Raw genomic sequence first — 16,875 nt, forward strand, 5'->3', positions numbered from 1 at the left:
CTCGCCCGGGTCGCGGTCGCCGGCGTGTCTGCTCGCGGCGGCCCAGAGCCAGGGCCATGTGCAGGCGCCGCGCAGCACTGGTGGGGACGCGGCTTGTCCGGAGCGGGAGCAGGTCGGCGGGCCGGCTCCAGGGGGCAGCGGGAGTTTCGGCCTCTGGGTAAGGGTGCCGCGACCACCATCGGCAGGACGTGGCGCAGAGACCTCGCGGGGGTCTGGACCTAGCGGTGGGCGGGGCGGCTCTTCCCGGGGGCCGGGTGGGCCCTGAGTCGATGCAGGTGTCGAGGCCCCTCGGAGGGCTGGGGGCCCAGGAAGGGCGGGGAGGGAATGTTCCCTAAGCGCTCAGGTTGACTTAAGGATCACGTTACTCTCAGGTTGCAAATACCTGTCTTGTTCGCTTGTACCTCCCCTCCCCCTCGGTTGCTAGGTAAAATACAAGATGCTCTAATAAATTGGTATTTCAAATAAACAGCGAATAATGGTTTGGTTTAAGTATATACCAAATATTGCACGGGACATATGTAAGCTAAACAGTTATTCGCTGTTTATCTGAAATTCTAATTTAACCGAGCGATCTTCATTCTCATTTGCTAAATCTGGCAACCCTGCGGCAGGAAGTGAAAGTGGCGCTTTCTACCAAATCGCCAAGTCTTTGAGGATAGGACGGTTGCCTATTCATGCTGAAGTCGTCCTTGGCTCGAGCGAGGACGGTGAATACCCGCGGCTCCCAGGCCTGTGGTGCGAGACCCACTGCCCAGACGGATGCTCTGCCCACCTCACTCCCGCGCGGCTGGTCGGGGCTGTCCTGTCCGCTCGCCTATCTGTGTATCCATCCCTCTGTCTGGGAGTTTCTTCCTAATTCCTTGATCTGGTAACTCCTACCAGTTTTACAAGACTCCAGGAACTCTTGATTAACCTTCTATGCTAAACTAGAGACCCCTCCGGAAGGTGCCGATCATATAGTGTAACTATTTGACAGGTCCTTGAGGCTCTTTGAGTTCTTCCAGTGATACGTATCCCTGGGGCATTTCGCCCGTTTAGCACATAGTAGGTGCTCCATAAATGTGGCATGGCTAGTGGCTGCTTCATCAATGAAACGTTTATTGAACACCTGCTGCTTTCTCGACTAGAATTGGAGAAAAGTGCCTTCCAGAAGCTTTCTCTTTTCTTTGGTAGAGAAGAGGTTGATGTTTCAGAATGCACCTCCCACCTCCTCTCTTAGTACCCAAGAAAGCATTGTCTTATGAAAGTTCTACTGGAATTCCTGCTTCCAGAGTAGATGCAAATAGTAGATGGTTTAGGGATGATAATTAAATGCTGGAATTGAGATGAAAAGGACGTGTTTTCTTAGTTGATAAGACAAATAGATTTCTATGTTATTCCATCCCTGCACCCCTTAATCTCCTTTTTCTGTTCTGTAGGCTAGTTAGAGAAGCACACAGGCCCTTTTGATATTAGTAAACAAATACTTTGTAAACTGATATTTTGTACTGATAATAAGTAAAACTTTTTTCTCTTTCATAAGTTTGGATATATATTAGCATATCGGGTTTTCTTCAAATGGATCTCATCTGATATATTGTCTTTAATTTTTAATAAACTGCACTGCCTTTTAAAATTCCTTTTAGGATGGGGAACAGCACATCGTCATCTTTGGGGAACACAGCAACTACTCCCATGAATCAGATCCAAGTGAGTGATGTGGGACATGTAGGAAAAAACTTTCCTTGGTGGAAAAAGAATTGTCTTACACATTTAATATGCTTATTCTGTATCGAAACCTGTCATAGTGCAGCAAATGAATTACTAAGTTCTTATATATTTTTAAATCTGCTATCAAAATCATGCATGTGACAAAGAAGCTCTAGATCATTTTGTTAGTCAGAATTTATGAGATTTATTCTTTTGGTTTTTTTGACTGTGCTGCATTGCTTGTGGGATCTTAGTTCCCCAACCAGGGATCGAACCTGTGCCCCCTGCAGTGGAAGTGCGGAGTCCTAACCACTGGACCGCCAGGGAAGTCCCTATGAGATTTATTCTTAATGGAGCCTTCACTTCCCTAAGCTGGGTCTATGTTGTTGGCTGCTCTTACCATCTCACCCAGCGCAGGTCTACTGTTGGTACCAGTCAGGTTGCCCTTACCCAGGGATAGTGTTTGGTTCTGGTCTGGGAAGCTGTTTCCCTAATACAGAACCTAGTTTGCAGTAGTTACTCTATGACCGATCATTTCAAGGATACTGTGCACTGCTGTGTTCTCTTGTCTTTCTCTTGCTTGCACTGCGAAGCCCAGTTAAGTCTGCCTCAGAAAATGCCTCTTGTGTGTATGTTTCTGTTCCCTTGTAGCCCACAGGACATACTCATTTGTCTGCTCCTCACCACCAAACACCACTTCACACAAACATTTTTGCCTTTATTTGGCTACAGAAGTATCCACCCACAGCCATTGAATATAACAGTAATGTTGGAGACCTATAGTGAGGGATTGCCTCTTTTAAAATAAGAATAGAGGGGCTTCCCTGGTGGCACAGTGGTTGAGAGTCCGCCTGCCGATGCAGGGGACGCGGGTTCGGGCCCTGGTCCGGGAAGATCCCACATGCCGCGGAGCGGCTGGGCCCGTGAGCCATGGCCGCTGAGCCTGCGCGTCCGGAGCCTGTGCTCCTCAACGGGAGAGGCCACAACAGTGAGAGGCCCGCGTACCGCAAAAAAAAAAAATACAAAACCATGGTGAGGTGGGAGACTTCCCTGGTGGTCGGTCCAGTGGTTAAGACTCTGCACTTCCACTGCAGGGGGCATGGGTTCGATCCCTGCGTGGAACTAAGGTCCTGCATACCGCGTGACTCAGTCCATAAAAATAAAGAATACAAAACCATGAACTATTTAGCAAGGACGAGGTTGAGAAAAGGTGAGAAGGAAGGTTCAAGAAACTTGGACACTGTCACCTTGAGTTTCGGCTCACTTTGGAATCTCCCCATCAGTGTTTGTACTACGTCTCAGCTGCCAGGGTGCTCCTCTCTCTCTGAATTATGGTCCATGTGTCTCTAACCCGAGGCAGCACAGTGAGGAAGGCGCACTGGCTTTGGTGTTGGGACAGGTTGGGTGGAATCCCACCCAGTATTGTGAACTTCCCAACCTCAGTTTTCTCATCTATAAAATGGATTCAGTAGTACATCTCTGGTGTGTCTGGCTCTCCCTGAGATAGACTTCTGTAGTAAATATTATGAGTGAGCAGGAGAGAAAGCATAAAAATAGACCAATCTGCAGACACCTAGACACTGACCTAGAACCCTTCTGACACCCAAGGGCAGATATAACTTCTGAAACACTTTGCCTGGGTGCTCTACTTTCTGATTTTTGGTCTTCTTGAAGGTGCTGCTTATAACCCACATTAGGACAGCCTAGGCAGATGCCTAGGTGCTAGACATGGCCATTCAGAAACTGTTGAAGTACCTGGGCATTGATATGTCTAGGAACACAAAGCTCAACAAATTTCACAGGTGACGCAGATGCATAGCAGAGTCTCAGGGTCTTTGTGATAAAAGCCTGGAGAGTAGCCTCCAAACCAGGCTGATATCATTAGAATCATCTGGAAAGGTTTTTCAAAAATAGCTTCTGACCTCTGCCTCAAACCCATTGAATCAGTCTTTCTGGAAGTAGCATTTCCAGGAACAACGCTGTGGGAAGACCTTATCAAAACAGTAATGACTTCTTTTGTTTTGTTTTTTTTTACTATAAAGATACACAAGAAGGAGTGGAAGTTGAGGGGTAGGGTAAGCTGTTGTTTACATCTGGATCAGTGAAAGCCTTACATTTTAAAGAGAAATCATACATCATTTCTCACCACTGAACATTTAGGAAATGGTGATCATTTTGTAAAGTATAAAAATATCGAATCACTATGCTCTACACCTGAGACTAATATAATAGTGTAAATCAGTTATATTCCAGTTTTAAAAATAGCAAAGAAGGGAATTTCTGGCGGTCCAGGGGTTAGGTTAGGACTCCACGCTTCCACTGCAGAGGGCACGGGTTCGATCCCTGGTGGGGGATATAAGATCCTGCAAGCTGCACGGTGCAGCCAAAAAAAAAGGCGAAGAATGGTTAAGATGGTAAAAAAAAATAATAATAATAAAAAATTAAGAAAAAAAGTTAAGGAAGGTAAGGAGTTAACTCCTGAACACCTGAATATTTGAGAAGCAGTATAGCAGAGATTAACTACCTGGGCTGTGGCCTCAGACTTGCCTGGGTTCAAATCCCAGCTCGCCCACTTCTCAACTGAGGACCAGGGGTAAGTTATTTCCCCTCCTCTGTACCTCAGTTTCCTCATCTGTAAAGTGGAGGTGATGATAGCACCTATCTCAAGACTGTAGTGAGGTTTAAGTGAGCTAGTAAAGTGTTGAGAATTGTGTCGGCACACAGAAGTGTCTGCCGTATATGAATTGGCTGTGATTATTGGTGTTATTACCCTTTGCCAACACTTTCCACCTGTCACATCCTTTTTTTCCTAATAATGTTTCTTTGTCCTCAATCTACGATGAGAAAACAGATTGATGGCGACTGAGTTTGAGCCCTGAATTGTGAGACTCCAAAATCCATACCCTTTCTACTGTATCATGATTCCTTTCTGAAAGATAATGTCTAGAATTCAAATGATTTTTTTGTTCTGGTTTGTTTTCCTTCAGGAAATCATTTCTAATAATTGTGTGGTGATTTTCTCCAAAACTTCTTGTTCTTACTGTACGATGGCAAAAACACTTTTTAACGACATGAGTGTAAACTATAAAGTGGTGGAATTGGACATGCTTGAACACGGAAGCCAGTTACAAGACGCTCTTCACGAAATGACCGGTGAAAGAACTGTGAGTACATCCACTGTGGTGCTTTGCCCCGAAGTGGGGACTGAGTTGGGTCACCTTGGGCCTGTGCCCTCATGATGGGAAAAGTGAGCCAGACATACTCTGAGAATCTTAATTGATACAGAAATGGCAGATCTGGAAACCAGACTCATAGACTAGGAAACAGCAGAGTTCATTTGTTTTATTTTTATTTTTGCCGTGTGTGCGTGTGTGTGTGTGTGTGTGTGTGTGTGAGGTGGGAGGGGTAATGGTGTTGTGAGTGCTGGTCTACGAATCTTTGAGGTCCTCCTGGGGCTTTTTCAAGATGAAAGCATCCTTCCTTCCTCCCTTGAACAGTGAAGACCAAGGGTTGGTCTTCATGTTCTGTGCTAATAGGAGTATTTTCGGGCTCCATGTTTTTAGATTCTTGCAATCTGTGGATTTTCCCATAATATGCATTATCAGAAAAACACCCTGGCGGTCCAGTGGTTAGGACTCCATGCTTCCACCGCAGGGGGCACAGGTTTGATCCCTGGTCAGGGAACTAAGATCCTGCATGCTGCGTGGCACGGCCAAAAAATCCCCCCAAACGCCCTGGCAACCCAAAACAAACAAACAAACAAAAGAAAAATAGATAATATTGCCATTTTCCTTCTTGTTTATATGTGCCTGGAAGGAGTTGATAGTGTACTCTTCCTCTTTAGTAAACAATAATAAGAAAGAACCACTTAAACATTATTAATAATTAGAGATTGCTTTATTCTGCCTTTTATACGCCATAGCGATGAGAGGGAGTGGGTAGAGAGTTAGATTATCCAGGATTTAAATCGCAGCTGTGTCATTTACTATCACTGTGATCTTGGGCAAGTTCCTGTGCCTCCTCTTCCTCCAAAATAAGGCTAAAAATAATACCTACCTGAAGGGTTGTAAAGTTTAAATAGGTAATTAGTCAAAGAGCTTCGTGTATGTCTGGCCCATAAAAGTACTCACAGTGGAATATGTATTAGCCACATGTGAATGGCCTTATACTTCTGACACCAAGGTGCCATCTAATCTTTTGTTTATCCAACAGGTGCCAAGAATATTTGTCAATGGAACTTTTATTGGCGGTGCAACTGACACTCACAGGCTTCACAGAGAAGGGAAATTGCTTCCACTAGTTCACCAGTGTTATCCAAAAAAAAGTAAGAGGAAAGGATTTTAGTGATGAAGGTGCTCATAACTTTGCTAATAAAATGTCACTATATATTTAAAGTGATAAGGCCTGATAATGCCTTTTAAATATTCAAGGATATTTTAAATATATGAATTATCTTCATGAAAAAGTTGTAAAAAATAGTGAACAATAAATCACACGGAAACCTCTAATTTGCCAGTTCTTGAGTAAAATGGATGATATTTAAAACTGAAGGAGTAGAGTTGTATCAAAAGATAAGGAAAGAATGTGTTTTATTCGGAATTTATAGATGAATTTTATAACCAAGAGCTAGAAAGTAAGCATTTGGGACTCTTCTGTATTGTATTCAGAAGGAGTTAATGCCTTTTCTTTTCTAGCTTTCAGTGGTGAGCGCAGATGGGTGCCTTCTCTGCAAAATAAGGCTCTCACTGATGCAGTTGTGAACTCGGTAGGGATATCCTTGTACTGTATTGTGACAAGCCTTCACACTTTGTGCTTCTAGAGTAAAAGAAGTATATTAAATTTGTAGGATGGAATGAAATTCATTTTAGAAAAACCACATTATTCAGCTGATGATTTGGTAGTTCTAGAGAATAAAATGGCACCTCTGGGCAGAAATTAAGAGGAGGAAGATTTCAGCGTTATATGAGGATGAACTGCGGAAACAGTTCAGAAATACTTGAGTTATAGTGTGAGGTGGAGAGTTCTGCTTTCCAGAAGGTGTTGGAAGCTGTTGGAAATGTTCCATAGGGCATCCAGGTATTGGATGGGAGATTAAACGGAATGTCCCTAAAGTAATTTCTGATGTAGATATTCTTCGCTTCTGTGACTGGGAATTCTAGCTGATCCCACAGAGTCACACGGGGCAGATTACCAGATGCTGGGAAGAGAAAACTCTTCCTCAGAGGTGGGAGGAAGATGGACTTTCAGAGAAGCGGTGAGCGTCTGCTTTCTGCTCAAGATGGATCAGAGAATCAGGGATAGTCCTGCAGAAGACAGCTGGTGGCTTTTTTTGCCATTTGCCCTCAATGATGCTTCCTACATGGTCTATTAAGCTGTCGTTAGACCTTGATAAAGCAAGAATTTGGACTATTTCATTCTCACGTGATAAGTTATAACTGGAATGGAACAGTGGAGGCATTCCTTTAGCCCTTTATTTTTCATTATGTCATGATGCGAAATTCCTGCATGCTTGCTATGTTGTAAACTCTTTGTTAGAGAGTAGAGGAAATGTTACCTCGTGTGATACTGTGATTTATATTAAATATATATTTGGTCTTCATGCCATTCCTAGCACACAGCTGAAACCCCTGGAATTTCCTGTGAGAAGAGCTATTAAATTGTCTTTGGTTATGTTAATGAGGTGTTTTTTGGAAAGCCCCTGAGGATGGAGGCTGGTTGCCTGGGGAAGCTTGTGATTAGGAGGTTGGAAATACCAGCCCCACCTCCGACCTCTGGGGAGGGGAGAAGGGCTGGAGATTGCGTTCAATCATCAATGGCTAATCAATCCTGCCTGTGTAATGAAGCCTCTGTAGAAACCCAAAAGGACAGGATTTGTGAAGCTCCCTGGTTGGTGAAAACGTGGAGATCGGGGGAGAACAAAGTGCCCAGAGAGGACACGGAAGCTCTCCCCTTTCCCCATACGTTGCTCTATACTTCTCTTACAACTGGCTGTTCCTGAGTTAGAGGCTTTTATCGTAAACTGGAAATCCAGAAAGTAAAATGTTATCTCTGAGTTCTGTAAGCTGTTATAGCAAACTAATCAAACCTAAGAAGGGAGGGAGAGGGTTGGTGGAATCCCGTCTATATCTGGTTGGGAGAAGCACAGGTGACAACCTGGACTTGAGATTGGCATCTGAAGTGAGGGCTGGAGGGGACAGTCTTGTGGGTCTGAGCAGCTGCCCCGATGACATGCCAATCCTGGCTGACCAAGGATTTAACTAGTTGTGCAGGGGCTAGTTACAAAGCCGAGGATTAACAGGAAGAGATTTCGATAGGGGACTGTAACAGATTCTCAGTGGAAAAACTCAAATAATTGGTGCTGGGGATGAGGGTTTCAGCATAAATTTTGGGGAGACACATTCAGTCCATGACACCATAAATTACAGCTAGATAAAAGTATATATATATATATATATATATATATATAAAGTATAATGTAAATCTAAGGCAAAACTAGGTATGAGGGGTTTCAGCAGCTCTGTTTTTTCTTTCCAAAACCACAGGTTAGAAAGAAAATCATGACCAGTTTAAGAAAAAGTAATGATATCGTTGTTTTTTTTTTGGTCCTCTATTTTTAATGTTAAGATCTGAAAGACATACTGTTTAATATTTTAAAAATGGGCCATTTGTTTTCTCACTTTATCACTAATCAACTTACATATAAATTGCCAAAATATTTAATTGGGAAGCTGAAAAGCTGCTGAGAAAAAAAGGGGTCATTTGTTTAAATATATCTGCATTTTATTATTTACTAATATTTAAAAAAATACCATTTGAACGTATTTTTTAAAGGCAAGTTTTCTTGATAAGGTTTAAAAGAAAGTTTTTTTTAAGTTTAGTTTTCTTCATCTATGAGATGTATACAGTTGACCCCTGGAACAACGCAGGGCTTAGGCGCTCCAACCCCCACCTTGAAAATCCAAGGATAATTTATAGTCAGCCCTCTGCATCCAAGGTTCTGCATGCCCAGATTCAACCAACCGCCGTTCAAGGGTCCAACCAGCCATTCAGGGGTCCACTGTATTTGTGATCTTCCTTTCTCCATAACTGTTCACTGTCATCTTTAAATGGAGAATTATAGAATCGATCAAATGTTCAAAATTTTGGTGGGTATATTCATATGTAACTTGTTCTCACTCTTCTTCATAACCTACAGCTCAGATCTTAGAACTTTTAATATGAAAGTTTTACGGGAATTCAGAGGAAAGAAATTTCTGCAAATTGGCACTTAAATATTTTTATTTGCATAGTTGACTTTTGGTGTTAACTTTTCCCAAAGGCAACTTTTATTTTCTTATTTTTAAAAATGTTTGTTGAAGTATAGTTGATTTACAATGTTGGATTCGTTTCAGGTATACAGCAAAGTGATTCAGTTACAGATATATATATATCCATTCTTTTCAGATCCTTTTCCCTTATAGATTATTACAAAGTATTAAGTATAGTTTCCTATGCTATACAGTAGGTCCTTGTTGGTTATCTATTTTATATATAGTAGTGTGTATATGTTAATCCCAAACTCCTAATTTATCCCTCTCCCACTCCCAAAGGCAACTTTGAATTTTTTTTTCACAAAAGAATTCTGTTTTAAACTCTTTAAGAATATGCACTTTTATTAAATCCAGTTGTTTTGATCCTATAATTAATATCCATTGGAAAAGAATCCCCAACCACATATTTTAAATAATTAAATAATAGTATATACAAGTAGCGGCATTTTAAGACCAATATTAATGGTCAAACCTTAATTTCATCTTATTCAAATATTATAAGATTGCTAAGAGCCTTACATTTTATAAGGCATATAATAACCTTAAAATTCTTCTTTAAAGAAATGGAAAGACAATTACTTGATGTGCATAGAGTTTATTTGGTACATCTATCAATTTTTACAATAATACAAGTGACCAGAAACAGTTCACATTGTGCCCACCTGCACTCCATGTCTAAAATGATTTATCCAGTATGGGGTTTTGCAGGGCTAGAAAGGAGAGTCCAGATTTCACAGTATTGGTGAAAACTGTTTTGTCATGAAATAAATTTCATACATTAGTATTTCATCCATTTTCTATCAGAAAACAGCAGAATTACATTGCTAGGTATGTTATTTACAGTGAAAACTTGGAAGACTCAACAAAGTTATCAGTGAGTTGATCAACAACAGACCTAGGAAACCCCCTGCCCCTCCTTTCAGTGTCCTTTTTCTTTGAAATGGAACTTGTTATAAATTGAACTTTATATACTTTTAAGCACCAGCTTGACAATTTAAAGTTTTCTCTCATTTTTATAAAATATTCCTGCTTTGAAAGGCAAAGTGAATGTAAAAATGTGAATGTAATTAAACATCACTGGCCTGGATACTTTTTATTGCAATAGTCACAATGTCTTACAACTATATTCACTTCTTTGAATGAATTTGCTGGTAGGCTTGAAACAAAATATTTGCCTTTTGTCTTGAAAAATTCCCTTAAAAAATTAATCATTTTTGGAACTGTACAACTATATTTTTCATTCAGAGTGTTTAAATATGCAACTTGGTCCTTGGAGATCAGTTACAGAGTCCAGCTTCCTGGATAATTTGTTATACAAAACAATAAAAAACCTTAAACTACCACAAAATATTACTGATGTTAACAGTCATGTATGTATAACACATCAGTGTCCCTAGATTATCCTGTTAATGGGTGCTTAAACAGCTAATGTACAATCCGGTTTTAAAACTTAATAATTAAATTTCCATTCTTTATGTAAAAGAGAAAGCTGTAAAAGACCTTTCGAGTTCTATACTTCAGAAACACTGACACTATTAAGGCATTACTTAATGAACAGACCCTATGCAAAGTACGTATGCCTGTGTTGGAGAGCTAGTCATATTTTAAGGCAGTCAGAAGGCTCATTTTTTTCCACTTTAAGGCTCTTGCATACTTAAATTCTATTCTATGCAGCCATTAGTCTGTATAATTTAAATATTTATTGAGTGGTCAAATATGGAAATCAAAGCCTTTATATAAAGCAAATGGACAGTTTAGAACTAGATTATAATACCTCTTCCCCATTCAGTTTTTTTTAAAAAAGATGATTTTATATATCTCATCTCTTGGAGAATTTCTTCATTATCAGAAGCTGGCAATAAAAGGAAGAAAATATAACTCAAATGCATTACAAGTTGTCTAGTCACACCATACCGAACTGCAAGCAGTCCATCTTTAGAATAATAGTGAACAAAAACACTTTTTCTTGGTTACTATTCATTAATTGTATAATATGTTTAATTTGGCTATCTATGGATTCTAAACAGTTTACATTGCAAATAAAGCCTAATAAGTAATTTGAACAGAAGTTTCAATACAATGATTGTATTGATATAATTTCCATCAATTATGTGGTAATGATATATAGCAAGACTTTAACCTCATTTACTACACTTAACAATCCAAGTATTCATTAAGTGAAGCCAGCGAAGTGTAGCTAACTTACTATTTCTTTTGTTCAAGAACAGATTCTGGTAACTTCTAAAAGCAAAGAAATTTAAATATATTTTAAAATGAAGTATATTATCACTTGTGTTCATAAAATTAATATGACACATGGTGGTGCTAAATTAAATAGAAGCAAAGGGAAAAATCTCCTTAGGCTCAGAAACATCTTTTATATCTTTTCATTGTATTTACAAAATTAATTCTCATTGAAAATAATCACCTTAATTTTAGTAACTGAATTTTGCAACATAACTCCTAAATTTATGTTTCTTTCTACCAATTTCCTATATAATTTGGTATTTTCAGGGTTTAGGAAAATGTGTCATTTATTATAGTTCTATTCAGACAGTAAGTTTAACAACATTATTAGTTTTCTACATGAAAAATATTACCACAGAATTTTTAAATTAACTTCATAATAATTTTTCAAAAGCACATAAAACACTCACCAATTAAAAAAATGTTGAATGTGGATACATGTCATTTACAAGACCTTTTATGCTACAAGCCATGTATATATAAGCTCTGTGAAGTATTTGGTAGACAAAAATTTTGTGGGTAGTCTTTATAATTACGGAAATATGAGCAGAGACATGCTATTTTCTGAAAGAGTATTCACTTAATTATTTTTCAAAGAGTGCTTTTTCTAAGAGCTAGGTACATCTATAATTGCAAACAAAGGTTGAATAACTGCAAACATTTCTGCAAACATCTAATATAAAAGGTATACAATATAACTTGATTTGGGGAGATAATTATCAATTCAATTATTGTTCCAGGAGACCTGCCCATTATTAATTTGAAAACAATATGACCTTAAATCTATATGGAACAAAAAGCAATCTGCAAGATGTATCCCAAACCTAAATGTGGGTGACTTTCCTGTCATTTATTTTATTACTCAGGTACAGCAGGACTAGAAAAGCAAACAGAAGACCAAAATGTCAGAAGAAAGGAATTTTAAAAGAAAAAAAAAAAAGGTATAGAAGGAATCTTCCAACAAATAATGGACTAGGCAGCAAGTAACTGGGATATATACTAAATTGAATGCATACAGTAAATACAACTAATGAAATAGTTTAACTTATCTTTTTTCTAATTCTCCCTTGTGCATGTTTACATTGATGCTATCTGACATTTCTCTAGAGGGGATATAGCCTTAACGAATCACCCAAGTCTGTGGTATACAAGACTAGAATTTTTCATTTGTGATTACTAACTGTAAGGGACTTATGGAGAGATCTGTGGGTATATCATCTTTAGGTCAAATTGAAGTAAGTCCAATAAGTGATCACAACCATTTCCCTTTAATTATTGTTTAGATGTAGCTTTACTGTGCTTCCACAGATGTTTCTTAATTGTCAGATCCTCAAATTTATTCAGAAATTCTATCTTAAATTTCCAAAATAATTTTAAATTGTTTTGCATAAAAAAATCCTGATTAACTGATATTCTATCGTTTGTAGATTTACCTGTTATTTTAAAACATTAAGCAAATTTTTGTAAGACCATCTTCTCATTTAGAGTATGAGTTAGTTTTTCTTGATCTAGCTAATGGAATATATTCCTTTCTCTTTTCAGAGAATAGTGATTTCTTTAGTCATTACCTTTACTGTTAAAATTTTTCTTCCACATTTTCCCATTCAGAACAGGAGTGTTTAAAAAAATTATTGAGCCTACTGAGCTGTTTTTCTAAAACATTTTATCTTTCAAAACATATATCCTATTAAAAGTGTTTTTAATTTTTTCAAAAAGTTCTAATTTCTTTGCAAGCCTTCTTCCCAATTTCAAGTTTTATACAGATATAATAAAATCATTGATTTTTCTATGAGCCAAGCATCAGATATGTTACTTTTTAAAGATAGCAAAATTGAATCACATAGGTTAAACTGGTTGTCTACAGTCACACAGTAAGTTAGATAAAGCAAAAGAGGTTCCAGAAGGGTATAACGCTAAATCCCATTCACTAGTGTCTTCCTCACCAATATTTCCTAAAATGATGACTAAACTAAACAATACATAAGTGTTAATAAGTGGAATTTCCAAGAAATTTCAACTAACAGGGATAGGGTAGGATCATAAGATTAGTTTTTGTTTTACTAATTACAACTATATCCTGAAAATATTTACATATTTTCTAGGAAATAAAGTTTACTTTTCTTAGGATTGTTTTTTAGAAGCAACATTTTCCTAATCAGCAATAATGCTAGAAGTAATTCAGAAAATAAAACTTCTTTATCACTTGAGTACATTTTATTCATAATGAGGTAAAGTTTTTTTATTCTTTCTATATGACTATGTTATATAGCAATACAGGTTATTAAGACATTAATTGTGCTTGAGGGTTACTATGAACTACAGAAGTATACATGTTCACAAGTTCTGTTTTTCTACTCCTAAAGCAATCATGTATATACATTATTTCCTAATACCTAAAAAGATAAAAGTCTTGAATAATTCTATTTTATCACCTACTCTTGTAAGTCAATGTCTTCCCATTTTGTCGGGAAATGAACACTGGAATGGGAATGAAGAGACCAAGGTTTCTAGATCTAGATCTAGGGCTCCAGTCACACTCTCTCAGACCATGGATCCCTAAACTAACTCAAACAATTACCTTTTAAATTTCTAAGGTTTCTTCCAGCTTCTAAAGCTCCATGATTTGAAAATAAAGCACCTTCAGTGGTGGCTTTTAGTTTTTTCTTTCTAAAATCTTACCATTTAATAGACTTATTTATGTGACTTCAAAAAAGTCACATCTAATCTTACTTCTGATGGATTTAATATTAGTTCCTGAACATATCTGTCTAAAAACAATATAGAAACAGTGTTTAACTGAAGGAAATAAACGTTTATACTGTATTCCACTTAACATTTCTATTAGGAATAAAAAGTTAGATCATGTTATAATTTTTAATTTAAGAAGATTTTGGGGCTTCCCTGGTGGCGCAATGGTTGAGAGTCCGCCTGCCGATGCAGGGGACGCGGGTTCGTGCCCCGGTCCGGGAGGATCCCACATGCTGCGGAGAGGCTGGGCCCGTGAGCCACGGCTGCTGAGCCTGCGCGTCTGGAGCCTGTGCTCCGCAACGGGAGAGGCTACAACAGTGAGAGGCCCGCGTACCGCAAAAAAAAGGAAAAAAAAAAAAGATTTTGGGTTTACTTAAAGAATTCAAGTATTATTACAAAATTCTGTTAGGTTCTTTAAACTCAATCTGAACATAATATTTTAATGTATCAAAAGTAGCTAACATGTCAAATCCAATGCCTGACAGAGGATAAAAAACAGATATCACAAGCCATGTATTTTTTTTTTTGGGGGGGGGTAATGGTGCTACTAGCTTTGCTGACAAAAAAATCAGGTAAATCATAATATTTACAAATTGCTACCAGTGGCCTTGAAGGAAGAGCTACATATCAGACAAGGCCAGCATTAATTTATCAAATAAGTTTGAAAGGAACATTGTCTTATTACTCCCAGAGCCCAAATTTCTCATGAAACAGAAGAAAATATACAAATTCTAACATTACGTAAGTCCCTCTGCCCCCCAAAACATAAAACCTCTAACCCCCAAGCACGTGAAAGTATAATTTACATTTACTAGTTTGACTTTTCATATAATATTGAGAAGGGCTTTATAAATCCCCAGTAAATCTTTAAATACATTTAAAGAACAATACATAAAAACTGAAGTTTTATGTGCACATTATCTTAGACAGCCATGATATAATTATGAGCAAATATACTGGCAGTTCAACAGGTTAAACCTCCCCACAAAGAAGGGATACTTGCTCAAGAAAATAGTGCACTTTATAATGAATAGGAAGTTTAATATACACAAATAAAATAGAAAAAATTAATTTCTTACAGACTGGTTAGTGATAATATGCCACACAAAAATTGCCTTTCAAACCTGAAAGACCTACCTTGCTTTATTATTTTTTTATACTATCAAAAAAGAATGTTTTGTCACAAATGAATAATGGACAAAGCCACAGATGAATAATGGACAAAGAGAGAGGAGGCCACTAACATGTTTACCATTAGAAATATCTAAAACCCATTTACAATTGGCTAAAAAAATAGATAAAAGTAATTAAAACAATATTTTTAAAGTAAGGAAAAAGCTAATCTGGCTATGTTTGAGATTTTAATTGTCATACTTTCAGATTATGAATGGGGGGAGTTAAATGCTTGAAACATCTGTTTTCATTTAAGAGAATGAAAAAAAAAGTGTGCCTACATGTGGCTATGTTGTTATAAGCCAGAGGAAACTGTCAAGTCATGCCCCCTCACTCACAGCAATAAACAAACAAAAGCAAACCAAAATAGACTTCCTTAGCTGACACAAACTTCAGATCTCAGGGGTTTCCCTTATGTTTCTGGTTAATGGTAACAATTCTACAAGTGTAAATTAAACCACAGAAACAAAATATCTTTTTCACTGACTGAGAAAGCTGCTATTTATGTGACTGTAGAAAACTGTTAAAGGAATTTGTAAAACTCATTCATAATCAAATGTCTTTTTTTTTTGTCTTTTGTTTTTTTTGTTTGTTTTTTTAACCCCCTTGGTATAAAAGTTTACAAATGAGTTTCATATTCCATCACAGTTACATGGTCCAGTGCATTTCAGAATATTTGGACATTATCAAAGTTGTCCTTTACCAATGAAAACATTTAAGAAAACTTTAGGCATTTCTCAAATAAGTGACATGATATGGAACTACTTACACTTCTGGCTCTCTCTTCTTTTAAGTACAAATGTGATTATTCGCCAAAGCAAAACTGTTTGACTATCTTACAGCCTCTCAAAAAGAAGTTCTCTATTAGATAGAGGGGGCTACAGTGTATTCTGAAGCTATTTCCCAAGAGCTAGTTTAGTAGACAGAAAGAACTTTGGGCTCATCTTATTGTTCCTTCCTTTTTTTTGGTAAGGTAAACTTTCCATTATGCACATACTATACCATCATCCTACTGTCTTTCATTGGATTAAGATTAGCTGGGAAGTAGCGGTGTATTAGCGAGATCACTGACGGCAATGGACCTCTTAGACTGTGCTGGTGCGTATGATTAAATCATATCTAATGTGAAACTTCGAATCACGTCCAGAGCTCCAGTATCAAAGCCACACATATCCAACATGCCTCTATCATCTGGGTCTGCAATGGTAAAACCATTTGATGTCATTCCACAGACAATCAACTTGGCCGGAATATCCATATTCTGTAGGAAAAGATCAAAAATATTTTTAAAACAGTATGTAAGCAAAAGCAAATTTTAACCTAAAATTAAAACACTTTAAATTCTATCACAGCTTTTCATTACAAAGCCAATTTGTTTTTCCTCCATAAAAATCTGTCAATCTTCTGGGGCCAGACTATGTGATCTTCAGAAGAATAGAAGGTTATTAATAAACATGTCAACAACCTGCCTGAAATTCCTGCTTCTTTGTTCAATAGTTATTACTCATTTTATGGGCATAGAACACATTCCTGAGCAGCATAGGGACTGTGTACTTATGAAACTAGTCAGGATATTCAGGGGCATGACATTTTTACCAACATATCAAACCCTGGGGCAGTATGTAAGGATATATGTAAGGAAACAGTTCCATGGGGTTATCAATTTTTGGTTTATGACTTTGCTATGTATAACATATACGTCACATGT

At 37.8% G+C, this 16,875-nt stretch overlaps 2 protein-coding genes across 7 annotated transcripts in view; one reads left to right on the forward strand and one right to left on the reverse strand.

Moving 5' to 3' along the window:
• The window catches only part of GLRX2 (glutaredoxin 2), an 18,175-nt gene continuing 1,300 nt past the window's right edge, over positions 1 to 16,875 (forward strand). Inside the window, exons 1-6 of one of the 5 annotated variants that reach the window (XM_060126985.1) lie at positions 1 to 157; positions 1,626 to 1,689; positions 4,677 to 4,853; positions 5,902 to 6,013; positions 6,384 to 6,454; positions 12,113 to 12,187. In XM_060126985.1, coding sequence (XP_059982968.1) covers positions 57 to 157; positions 1,626 to 1,689; positions 4,677 to 4,853; positions 5,902 to 6,013; positions 6,384 to 6,454; positions 12,113 to 12,127 — 540 coding nt within the window. In that variant the 5' untranslated portion in view covers positions 1 to 56 and the 3' untranslated portion in view covers positions 12,128 to 12,187. Of the gene's footprint in view, positions 158 to 1,625; positions 1,690 to 4,676; positions 4,854 to 5,901; positions 6,313 to 6,383; positions 6,455 to 8,683; positions 8,784 to 12,112; positions 12,188 to 16,875 lie in introns of those variants that run through there. The other 4 variants (XM_060126979.1, XM_060126995.1, XM_060127006.1 and 1 more) reach the window with 4 other exon arrangements.
• RO60 (Ro60, Y RNA binding protein) overlaps positions 12,113 to 16,875 on the reverse strand; it is a 21,828-nt gene continuing 17,065 nt past the window's right edge. For both annotated transcript variants that reach the window (XM_060126965.1, XM_060126956.1), the window contains exon 9: positions 12,113 to 16,428. In XM_060126965.1, coding sequence (XP_059982948.1) covers positions 16,276 to 16,428 — 153 coding nt within the window. In that variant the 3' untranslated portion in view covers positions 12,113 to 16,275. The remainder of the gene's footprint in view (positions 16,429 to 16,875) is intronic.

The sequence above is a fragment of the Lagenorhynchus albirostris genome, chromosome 2 (assembly GCF_949774975.1).
Source record: "Lagenorhynchus albirostris chromosome 2, mLagAlb1.1, whole genome shotgun sequence".
Lineage (NCBI taxonomy): Eukaryota > Metazoa > Chordata > Mammalia > Artiodactyla > Delphinidae > Lagenorhynchus > Lagenorhynchus albirostris.